The 12,549-nt window shown below is 39.1% G+C and overlaps 1 protein-coding gene across 2 annotated transcripts in view; it reads left to right on the top strand.

The window, feature by feature from the left end:
• Positions 1 to 7,251, top strand: part of DPYS (dihydropyrimidinase) — a 28,830-nt gene extending 21,579 nt beyond the window's left edge. Inside the window, exons 8-10 of one of the 2 annotated variants that reach the window (XM_064394286.1) lie at positions 3,274 to 3,481; positions 4,987 to 5,092; positions 6,912 to 7,050. In XM_064394286.1, coding sequence (XP_064250356.1) covers positions 3,274 to 3,481; positions 4,987 to 5,061 — 283 coding nt within the window. In that variant the 3' untranslated portion in view covers positions 5,062 to 5,092; positions 6,912 to 7,050. Of the gene's footprint in view, positions 1 to 3,273; positions 3,482 to 4,986; positions 5,093 to 6,911 lie in introns of both variants that reach the window. The other variant, XM_064394275.1, reaches the window with a different exon arrangement.
• Positions 7,252 to 12,549: the final 5,298 nt, after the last annotated feature.

Raw genomic sequence — 12,549 nt, 5'->3', positions numbered from 1 at the left:
GAAAGGTATCAGATCACTCTAATATCTAATGGTTTCCCTTCATCCGTGTCCCCCTCCTGCCCAACTGTAACTCATTGTTTACTGTTTGAATCTCTGACTGAAGGACAGGCATGTTTATTGAGATGAAAACTGGTTCCTCTAACTCCTTAACAAAGTTTTAGGTCATAACTTGATCTGACTATCTGTATAGTCTTGAATTTCACCCTACGTGTTGCTGCATTAGTCTAAGCTGCCGCTCTTTTTCAAGTTTCAACTTGCAGTCTGTATTTTATTTAGTTGCAATACTCTAGGAGTGGCTATAAAGTCCTTTCTCATGTAGAGCATAAATAAATAAATACAGTCCTTCTTGTCACTGAATCTTCACACAGAGCAAATCTGTTAGCTGTTTTTAGACTAAATTACTCTTTGACTCTAAATTAGTTGGACAGATGTATGGTGGTGAAAAAAGACAATTTCAGAAGCATGTCTTCCTCTTTGGTACTACAGGAATGTTAATGTGTGTATTAATAGCTTTGAATCACTTTGAAAGCCAGGTATATAAAAAGCAGCTGAAGTGAACTGCAAGGAAACACTGATGTGAGTAAGAGCAATGTAGAACCTGATGTCTTTAGAGTATCCTCTTCATAGAGCAGAATGTTCTTTTAAATGTTGAAGTAATTGCTCTGATCTCAGCCTCCATTTGAGGAAGGGTTGTTTGAAACAAGAGCCACTTCAACTTATAACCAGAATTAGAGAATTTTACAAGTCTTATTTTAAAAATACATTACAAATTTTTGAAACCTGGACTCACAGTCTGTTTTCATGCTGAGTAATCCCTAATGTCAGGCATCACTTGGGATGCTGGAGACAGCTGTTATGTTGTAGTCTACCATGGAGGTAGTCTTGGTTTCTTGGATTATTGGTGTGTTACAACTGTTTTTGCTGTTAGCTGAGAATAAATATCGGAACTTTGATAAGCTGCCTGCTCCTGAATTTGGTGATAACAGCTGTAAACCATCTGTTGAACAAGGTTGCTGAATTGTGATCTTCAGACCCAAACAGAGAATCTAGTTCTATTTGATTGCTTGCTCACTACCTGAAACTTTTACTGACATTGGTAATGTCAAAGGGTTAAATAACAGGAAAGTTTTGGTGATTTCCATCAGGGAAAATGCACTTCACCTTCAGAAAGGGCAGCATGATCAACAGCTTGTTTCAACAGAAGAGCTGTAAATGAATTCTGTTGAGGTTTGTTGCTGAGGCAAGGTCTGGAAATGTGTTTTGTCCTGTTGCGAAGTTTAGCTGTACAAATGGATATTACTTTAAAATGTACCTACTTCCATTCATTTTGTATCTTTAAATGAAGGACATACTTACCTCTGAGGCATGGTTACCTCTAGTGATCCTGTTCTAGCACATTTAAACAGCTCACACTTTGATGAAGAATCTTGCTTATTTTTCTGTGTTTCCTCAAATTACCCTCTCCATTTTTCTTTTCAAGTCCCGGTGCTATTGTGCAAGTAGATAAGATTTATACACAGAGAATGCTGAAGATTATTGTGTTACAGTTGTTCTTACTTACTGTTCTAGCAATTGGACCCATAAGGATAATGCAATAAGCAAGAGGAATATGTTCAGAAACTCCTAATAGGGCTATTACAACAACCATGGATAAATTTGCTTGACAGCATTCGATAGGACCAGTGAAAACAAGAGAGGTTTGATTTTTCCCAATGTGAATGTACAAGGTGCTGCTGATACTGGTGAGCAGGCAAACATAAGTTTTCTGTCCAAGGTGTGTTGTATAAGGCAAAGGTTTTACTCCTATGGGTAGACTGGTCATAGAGAGCATTTACATATATATATAGCCTTTGAAATGTCAGTAACCACCACGATTTAAATGTAGCCCTTAGGAGAAACAATTACTCTTAGTTCAACAGAATGATATGTAAGGAAACTCAGTATCCCTCCATGAATGCTTTCTTCCTCTTTATAAGTAATCATTTTGAATATTTAGTATGGTTGGTTTTGAAAATGGCTATACTTCAAGTATACAGATTTTTATGTTTCTCAGTTTGATAAGAATATTCACTAAAATTTTTTAAAAAATTATTCTCCAAATTGATCAATACTTTCATCTATTAATATTTCATATTTCTTTTGACTTTGATAATTTTTTTTCAAAAATATATAGTCTCTGGAATAATATGAATACATGTATATGCATTATAATATATGCATGATAGATTTTTGATTGCCTGAGCACCCATCCTGAAAAAAGCCTGACTGGTAGCCAAAAGCATAAAGCTGCTTCCTTTTCAAAAACTATAAATTACAAGAAATATATAAACTCTCTAAATAATATATATAATCTGTGTCTTGGATACAGGAAGTTAATAAAATAATTAGCTGAAATTCACAGTCTGCTATTAAAGTACATAGCAAGTAGCTCAGTAGGGAAAATAGACAATAAAGGAAGTATACACAGCTTGGACTTCCAGATAGCAATGTCAGCTCTAGCATTGGCTCTGCCTTTAAAGTAGCCAGTTGGGGTTGGAAAAATTGTCTGGAAAAAATAGAAATCATATAGAATGAGGTATATATATATATATATATATATATATATATAAAAAGCAATGATACAACCATTCAAATGAGTTCTGTTGAAATCTGAAGTTCTAATTTACTTAATACCCTTGGAGGAAAGGTATGTAGAAGTCTGATGTCATTATTATTTAGCAGCCTTAAGATATTTGGGCTGTCAGTCATTGAATCAATTGAGCTCACACGAAGCATTACCAAAAATCATTACCATCTACTGACTTTCCAATGAAATGGTCTTTGTGTTATTTGTGAGACTCAGTCTTTGAAACATTGCAGCCATGCCTTTCAAACTTGAAATTGCAAGTCATTCCAGATAAAAGGTCAGAGCTTTTTCTGATTGGATTGTGCATAGATATTTGCTTGACAACGCAAAATAAAATCATGTTATCCAAAGAAAATACTATAACCTGGGTTTTTTTCCACTAATCTCTTTTGTAGTGGAAAATTTTGCATTTAAAGGCTGCTGAGTGCTGTCCTTTTGACTCCCTCTTCATTCTTTTGAAATGCAATTACTGTTCAATGAAATGTTATTACACTATCCTATTTTTACAGGTGCTCTATGATGTACTGTGCAAGGCTGTATTTAAATAATGTTGCTAAATTTTCTTCCTATATCAATTTATCAACATTTTATAATGAAGTCAAATGCACGAATCATAGTAATTTCTGTGTGTTGTTTTGCAAACACAGGACAATATCTGCAAAGACACATCACCAGGCAAATAACTTCAATATATTTGAAGGAATGGTCTGCCATGGAGTTCCAGTTGTGACAGTTTCAAGAGGCAAAGTGGTTTATGAAGGTGGAGTTTTCAATGTCACAGCAGGAGAAGGCAAATATGTCTCCCGTCCACCATTCTCCCCATATGTCTACAAACGAGTCAGACAGCGGGAACAGGTTAATTAAACTAATAAATCTCTGTAATGCCTTGTACAACATGAGGATAACTAGCTCTTGGGAAAAGGAGTTTGGGGATTCAGTGGTAATTTTCCTTACTAATCAAAATATGCCAAGGTGGGAGGAAAGGAAACGAAGGACTCAAATTTTATTGCTCTTTATCTTACAGAAAAACATCATAGACTCTTACAGTAGTTTGTCCAGCTTGGGAACTAAGCCTCAGTACTTTTAAAAATAAACATGTCCTACTTGCAATAAAAGTGGACAGAGTTTTGCTTCTGGGTAATCTAACTGGTACATTTCATTACTGATTTCACTGAAAATCAGAGAGCCCAAATTTCATATGCAGGAAGAAATATTACACCAAGGAAGAAATAAAAAAAATTCTAATTCTTTCATGGATCAGATATTTTGGGCTAAACCCTGCAGAGCGTTGAACATTTTGTTGTGTTCCAGCAAGAATGTGTTAAAATGGAACATCTGCAAAGGGCACTGCTGGGCCCAGCAAGATAGCTCTGTTGAAGCTTTTGTTCCCTTCTGTTTTTTAAAGAGAAATATCTCAAATACATAAAGATTGGATTTTCAGTGCCTATTTACTCTGCAAGCATCCATGATGCTTTTGCATCCTTAGTGTACTGTGAATAGGATTTTTGAAAGCACACTGAGTAAGTACATTTTAAAATCACCACCTGAATCAGTGGGATTCATTGCAGGATCTAAAAGCTGAATCCATGTGAAATAAGGCCCAGTGAAATGTCCCCCAAAAAAATCTGTCTATTTCTTTCTTCTGCTGTCTTAATGAACTGAGGAGGGCATGTGAAAGTGGCTGAATGACGCTTTCCTCCAAAGACCACAATTTCACAGGATGTAATGAGCTGCCTGCATGTTCCTACACACAATACAGTATCAAAACTAAACGAAATTGAAATTTATAAGAAATTTGATAATTACACAATTTTGAAAGACTTCCGTGAGCATAGTGGTTTCAATTTCCCATCAAAGCTAGAGAGAATTTTCCCTTAACCCAAATATCAATTGCAGCATGTCTTCAGAAGTGATTTTTCAACCAGCTCAGCCTCCTGCAGCCAGCAACTGGAATAGTGAGTGATAGATATCTACACAAGCCAGAATTTGCTTTGCTTCATTGATATTTATTTACCTCTCTTACCTGATGTATTAAAAAAATCGCTGGAATATATAAATACTCTAACAAATAGAATAATCCACAAAATGAGGTGGAACATGTTGTTGTTTCTTTAAAAGATGAATTTAGATTTGGATTGCTAGAGTGTTGAGCAGATTTACCCTCCAGCTCCTGATGAAAGCTGAGAACTGAACAGCTTAATCCCAGTGCAAGAGATCTTTTCCAGGGAGAAGTTAGATGAAAGTATTGGGATGGATTTCATAGAAAGACAGTTTATCATAGGACTTCTATTTAAATTTTGTCCAATTAGCAATTGCAAGAGAAGAGAAAATAGTGAAAGGTTTAAAACATTTTATTGCAGGTATGTCAACCTGTTCCTGTCAAGAGGGCACCATATACAGGCATGGTCTCAGGAACACCTGTCACAGGAAAATAACAGGCTTGTTCCTCAGTTTTGGCTGTTGCAGGTAACCTTCTCTTTTGCTTAGTAAGGACTACTTAATGCTTCTCTGAAACTTCATGAAAACAAAAGGGTAGCAGGCTGTCTATCTGGTGTCAGGCTTGTCTGAAATAAGCCCTCTCAGAAGCTGAATTGTCTTGGTATCTGTAAATTTGACAAAAAGTTCTGGCATCCCAGGCATGGAGAAATCATTTTGATTGGAGTCTTATTTAAAAAGGTCAGATGAAAGAAAGTGATAAAGTTTAGCTGCTAGACTGAGACATAGGTTTGAAGGCACATACAAAACCTGAGTTCAGTTAGCAAGACTACAAAATGAAACATGACTGTTTGACTTGCAAATTTACAGACAGCTTGATGTGAAAAATTAAATTTGTTAGTGTCCCTGTGTTACAGACAATAACCCCCCAACAAATGTGCTGTTTGGGTTAAGCTGACAGATTTGTTTTGCAAAAACAAAAGCTGTTTTCACAAAAAGAGAAGCCTCCAGGGAGACCTTAGAGCAGCCTTTCAGTACCTAAAGGAAGCCTATAAGAGAGCTGGAGCAGGATTTTTTTTACAAGGGCATGGAGTAGTTGGACAAGGTAAAATGGAATTACACTGAAAGAGAGAGTAGGTTTAGGTTAGATATTGGGAAGAAATTATTTACTGTGAAGTTGGTAAGGAACTGGAACTGTTTATCCAGAGAATTTGTGTATGCTCCATCTCTGGAAGTGTTCAAGGCCAAGTTGGATGGGGATCTGAGCAGTCTGATTTAATGGAAGGCATCCCTGCCCCTGTTCCAGCAGAGGGGCTGGAACTAGATGATCTTTAAGCTTCCTTCCAACCCACACCATTCTGTGACTATAGGAGTAAAGGTGTTACAGGCAGTGCCAGCAGTGTTTGAATTAGTGCAAGCCCATCACTGCTAACAGGAGTAACACCCAGCATCTCCCCTTCCCTCCTCTGCAGTGTTCACAGTGTGTAACTTGGTTATTGACAGTCCTTGTATATGCCCTGGTGCTTGGCAGATCTCTCCGCGAGCAGAAATCAATTAACTTTGCTTCCTGGGTTAGTTTTCTGTTGCCTTGGTGAGTTGAAGTGTCTCTTAGAAGAACCAAGCAAAGATCAATGCAGTGCAGCTTGTGAGTGGGGTGAGGCAGCTGGGAACAAGGACTAGTGACAGCACCTCACTCTCCAGCTCTTTAACAAGCAGAGGAAATGCTTCAGGAAAAGGGAAAAACCAGGCAAGTCCTTCAGCAAGCACAGTCAAGCCATGCTGCTGCTGTGTGCCAACTGCAGCTGAAATGTTGTCTGCTGCAGCAGAGGAGTTGATTAAAATGGGTTGGGGGAACAGGGAGTGACAGGAAGCATGCCAAAATCCAAGCTGAAGTTTTGGGTGCAAATGTGTATCAACAATAAGATCAGCTACTTTGAGAAATGATTTCCCAATAGGTGAAGAGAAAGCCCCAGTTTGTACCTCAGGCAAAATGGGTCTGTTCTTAGTGCTAATTAATATGGGACAGGAACAAACCTGCTATGGTAGGAGGGTGAAATGAACTTTTCCACCTCTCATGGTATCATTCTTTAAAGCTACCTTACAGTGAGCCTCATCCAGAGCATCAGTAGCAGCAGCAGAGTGCAGTATCCTATTTGTTTTTCTCTGTCCTTAGGGAAAAGATTTTCTAATAGAGAGGACTAAAGGCTAAAGCTTCAGTAGAGTGAGGGAGCAATAATCATTCTTTCTCGCTCCTAGCACTCCTTCTCCATTATTACCTCTGAGTGACAAATTGCAAAGAAGAGATTTTCTTTTGAAAGATGATATTGTATTGTCTTTTTCTTCTCTGTAGATAAAAGCAAATGAAAATGACCTTGCTGCCCTCACCAGCAGTTCCTTCTGGGTCCAGCAATCAATCTACAATCAACTTCTCAAGAGCCAACATGAAACAATAACCAATAAGCCTTATACTTGGTTTCCTACATAAAATTGCCGTTGAAATTTATCTTTGAAAATACTTTTGCTATAAGAACTGGAAAATTGTTTTAGAAAATGGAGTAGTAATAATAAGAAAACCCCTGCAATTACAATGCCACAGCTCTGTACATTCATAAAAATATGTAAGTTTTGGGATGGTATTTCTCAATGTTTATCTTTAGAAGGTATCAGCTACTCAATAAAGTGAAAGCAATGAATAATGGTGTTTAAGACATTTTTTAAACTCCTGCTCCATTGGGTCTCAAGAGATGAATTCTAATTCACTTATTTTATATGTTAGGAAGATCTCTGTTGTGCTTGGCAATGCAGAGAATTCTGAGAGCAGATGCTGAATTTTTTATTTTTTATTTTTTTTTTTTAGTTTTCCCTGTCTGGAAGGGGTCAGTACAGAAATATGCAGAAATATCCAGAACACTCACTATTTGGAGCTGCTGCCCCATCTCTATGTCACTATCTTTAAAGAACTTTATATATTTTGTCCCTGCCAACTGCACCACCAAGCTTTTTTTGACAGGTTCAGTTATTTCCCTTGTTGAGAAACAAGGGAAAATGGCAAACCTGTGCCAACAATGCTTGTGAACCCATCTACAGTAATAGTTTGTGTTCTGCCTTTATGGAGAGACACACACCCATCACCTGAAGGCTTATGAAATGAGATCACCAGAGCAAAACCATAATGCATTAATATCAAAAAAACCTTTTATCTGAAAATTAGGTTTTTCCCAATGTAACTAATACTTTGGATTTTTGTAGGATAGGATTCCTAATTTTAAAAACATCTCTTTGGCTCAATTTATCTAATTTCCATTTTTCAGAGGTTGTAGTACTTTCAGAAGCACTATTCTGCTACCATGTGTAGACAAATTTTGATTTGAAGAACTGAAATGTTGTTTAAAGTTGCACTTTCATATGTAATAGCTCTTCTTTTTAAGCAGCTGCCACTGCAAAAAATTTAAGAGAGTGTCATGTGTTAATCCCAGCTGGCAGCTAAGTACCACACAAACATTTGCTTGATTCCCCCCACCCCAGATAGGTGGGGAAGAGAACCAGAAGAGTAAAAGTTAGAAAACTCTTAGGTTGGGATAAAGACAGTTTAATTGGTAAAGCAAAAGCCTTGCCCACAAGCAAAGCAAAACAAGGAATTCACTCCCCATTGCTCGGCAGGTATTCAGGCATCCCCAGGAAAGCCCTCTGAATGTTCCTCCTGCTTCTTCCCAGGAGGGAAGTTTTACATGCTGAGCACGAGCATATGGTCCAGGGTGTTCCTGGGATCAGCTGAGGGCATCTGTCCTGTGTCCCATCCCATCTCCTTGTGCATGCCCAGCCCTCTTGCTGTCGGGATGGGTGAAAAACAGAAAAGGCCTTGATGCTGAGTGAGCATTGCTCATTGATAATGAAAATATCCTGGAATTATCAATTCTGTTTCCAGCACAAATCCAAATCATAACCCCATACTAGCCACTGTGAAGAAAATTAACTCTACCCCAGCCAAAAACAGCGCAGAGAGAAACGAGGCCAACACAAAATCACCAGGACAGTGATTTGGCTGACCCACATGTAGAAACAATGTACTGTACAACCCAAGGCCAAGCAGGCACAGAAAGTGCTGCATGTTTTAACACACACTAAGCACATTAAGTACACATTAAACATATGATAATTACTATTATTTTGACAGTGGAAAGCAGACATGTAGTTCCTGCTATTTTCATAGGCATACAGTGGTGTATGAACTTTCACGAAAAACAAACTCCTATTAGGTCAGTAGTTCTTGTGTCTCTAAACAGAAAAAGAGGGTTTTCCTAGTAAGATGAATAGTCATGGGTATGGTTCAGAAGGTCTAGCACCAGTTCCCATTTCTCAGGTTTATCTTTGGGGTGGCAGAACAGCAGAACCAACCAACAATCCAGCACTATTACCAGGAAAGAGAGTTCACTGCTCGGTACAGACCTCCGTACTGTCAGGCTCTGCATCTCAGTTTGTTGTCCAGTCTCCCTTTACAATGAACAGAGAAAGAGAGATGCTTCTGCAACTTTCTGCATCAAGATCTCACACCGGTTAGATGAATCTGTCTGGAGTTGTTCCTCGGGATGAGGGCGGCAGTTTTCTTGCAATTCTTGTTTACCTACATTGGCTACAAAGATTATACAGGCCGTGTAACTATGTTGCAGATTTCTACTCTGCAGCTGCCTTCCACTCAGCCCACCTTTAGCTCTCTGAACTGGAACTTTCTTTTATGAAGGATGCCTGTTTTTTTTTTTATGTTTTGTCTCATCAACAGAGCAGGTCAACTGTGAATCTATTCTTACTAATTAATCTTTTGCTACATTGGAAGAAGAGCAGAAATTTGATAAGAGTAACCTCCAAACTATGAACATATATTTTCTATGGAAAAATGTATATTTTAAGGTTTCCTACTCATTTTTATTAGACTAAAAATGAGTGAGCTTCCTCCTGTATAATTAGCAAAGAATTCCTGTTCCCTATGTTTGTACTGCTCTCTGTCATGGACTGTACTTCCTATAGGGCTATACTGTTTTTTGTTTAAGAAATACCTACTTTTTAATTCCAGTGAGTCTTAGCTATGTGTTGTGCAGATGAAAGAAATTACCTGCATATTGTGAGCTGAGATTTACACCAAATCATCTGCTGTATTTTTGCATCCTTGGGTGCAACAATCTATCGAGCCTGTCAGATTTGTTATATTTATGAATATTTGTTTTGCCATGACACGTGCTGGCCCTAGTACCTGAATCCTGCCTCAAGTCACAAGTTGCTATGTAATAGCCCTTGAGGAACTGTGTGACATCAAAAGAATTTCAAATGTGCTGTTCAGGCACTCCTACTAATGTTGAAACTGTCAGATTGTAAATCTCTGTCATCCTTGTTCTTTTCCCCCTTACATGGGCTAGGCTATAATGGTGGGATCTTCATAGGGATGTAATTTTGGGACTGCCCACGTCTCCATTCCAAAACACCAGTAAGGAGTGACAGCAAAGCCAACAGTAGCATGGGATTTTTTAGTAGGCATATAGTTTGGGATTCAATGGGATATAATTATGTCAGCACAGGTCCTGAACTGGAGCTCTGGAAGAAGGACTGACTGATCTCTCAGTTGTACTTCAGTCTCTAGACCCTGACAAGACTTCTGAATTCATTCTACAATCTCATCCCTAAGCCATCACTTGCTCATTACATTCTCAAGTTGTTGCTCTGTCTGTTCTATAAATGTTGTCCTAAGAAAACAGATGCCACATACCAGGCTGGAAAGGTGTTTAGAGATGACTTCTGCAGCCCACACAGTTGTGCTGAGTTGTCCTTGGAAAGCAAGACAATAATTGCTTTCCCAGAAGTTTGAATCCTATCTCATTTAGCCATAATCCTCAGGCTTCTCCACCACCTACTGAGAAAAAAGTTTTCTTGCTTTGACTCTTCCTTCAGTCTGTTGGCCACTCTGATTGCTTTGAGAGGTGATACTGCTGCATTAAAACCCTTTTACTCTATGGAGCAGTGTCTGTGCAGAGGAGCCAAGGAACTGTTTTGTCAAGGCTAAAATGCAGAACATACTTTTGTTGCCAAGCACTTCTCCTTGGAATGCTACTGGTTTCCACCTCTTTATTGTATGGAAAGGTTTGTCATTGCTGGCCCCCAGCCTGGTAATAATTAGCATTGACTCCATGATTCCAGAAGGCTGATCAATAGCTTTATTCTACTATATTCTACTATATTCCACTGTACTATACTACACTTACTAAGAAACTCATCCCCTTACAGATGGTCCCATACAGCTTTTACCTAATTGGTCAGTCAATCCAAACACCATCCAGTGTCTAATTAAGAAATCACCCTTTGGTAAACAAACCTGTGTAACACACTCCACATGTGAACAACAACAGGTGCAGCAAGTGGAGATAAGAATTGTTTATCATTCTTTTCTCTGATCTTCTCACAGCCTTCCCCAGGAAAATGCCGGGGGAAGTTGTGCCTGCTGTTCTCTGTGGAGAGAGCTGCAGCTACAAAGCTTGAAGATTCAAACACTTTGTTAAAGTAAGGAAACAATTCTGGTAACCATATTTTCATCTCTCTCCCCACCCAGACAGAAGTCTGAAATCTTTAGTACTCCATTCTCCCTGGTGATGTGCATTCCAGAGGCAGGAGCAGAAAAGCAATTGGGAGACCTGATCCCTGATTGCACAATACTGCTTTCACAGCCATCATTTGCCAGAGAAAGCCTCATATGGGGTATGTGCTTATTGCTGGCACTCAGCTCTCCACCCGTGAAACTCGCAGCTGTGGTGCAAACACCCACACCTGCAGCACTTCTCTCTTCAGCCCGAAGCATCACGGGTGGATCCCTGCAGAGCAGCAGTCCCCGGCCCTGTGGCTGCACTGGGCCACTGGAGGGCAGGGCAGGTACGAGGTACCAGCCCTGAAACGGGGAGGAAGGCGCTCCACGCACAGCAGCGCCCGTGAAGCGCGCTCACGGCTTGAAATCCGTGCCAGCAAAATGCCTGTTTTCAGGCTTTATCGGCAGCAGAGAGTGATCCTTTGATCCTTACTCTCCACTTCTGCGATGTAAAACAGAATTAGAGGAAAAGCTTTGATTATCCATTTATTTTTAACTGCATCTCTGGGCTATTTAAACTGCAATGAAAGCAGCGAGTCAATGTGATAATATTGACAGAGCAGGGGTCGCGGTGACAGCAGTTACAGCCCAGCATCCTTTCACACCCAGCTCTCACATGAAATGCTGCAACAAAACCAGCACAGAGGAAAGGAAGCCTTTAGCTTGGCTTGGCTTTAGAAGCCAGCCAGGTTTGGGGCTATGGGGTGCTGATAAGGAGAGGTCCATAAACACGGCTGCTGAAAGGAAATGTCCTTGTTTGTCAGAGGGTCAGGAGCACTAGCATGTCTCTCTGAATTACCTTCACAAGACAATCAGGTCAGCCTTTCATTAATTTTACAAACCAGATTTGATCCAATTGGAGGATTTTTTACAGTAAATCAAACAGCTCCTCCACTAGTGAAGGATGTTCAAAAAGGAAGTTGAGTTCTGCGAGCAGAGAGAAAGACAGGGATGATTGAATCAAAAGCCAAATCTGGACTTCTCAGACTCTTGTTCTTTGTGCTGAATGTGTTTCTGAGAAGCCCTAGAGAGTCATTTAGAGACAAAGCCTAGTAACATTATATTAATAGATATAAAAAATTTCTATTACACCAACAAATGAATAAAAATCCTAATTTCAACTGCACCTATATCTCAGCAGAAAGAAAAGCATTGTATGCTTTTATGGATGAGAAAGCTGAACTAAATGATCTGTTGGAGGTGAAGAAAACATATTAAAAGAGGAAAGAAGATTATGAATGACAAAACAAAAGAGCCAAAATAAAATGTAGGCAATCTGAGGAGAGGGTAGGCAAGAAGAGGAACAGAAATAATTGTGGGTGGAATGATGTTTTTTTTATTGTAACTCAGACTTTTTTAGACCTCA

Source organism: Passer domesticus, chromosome 1 (assembly GCF_036417665.1).
Source record: "Passer domesticus isolate bPasDom1 chromosome 1, bPasDom1.hap1, whole genome shotgun sequence".
NCBI classification, from domain to species: Eukaryota; Metazoa; Chordata; class Aves; order Passeriformes; family Passeridae; genus Passer; species Passer domesticus.
Note: the sequence above shows the minus strand (reverse complement) of the source record. Positions and strands in the feature narration are given on the sequence as shown.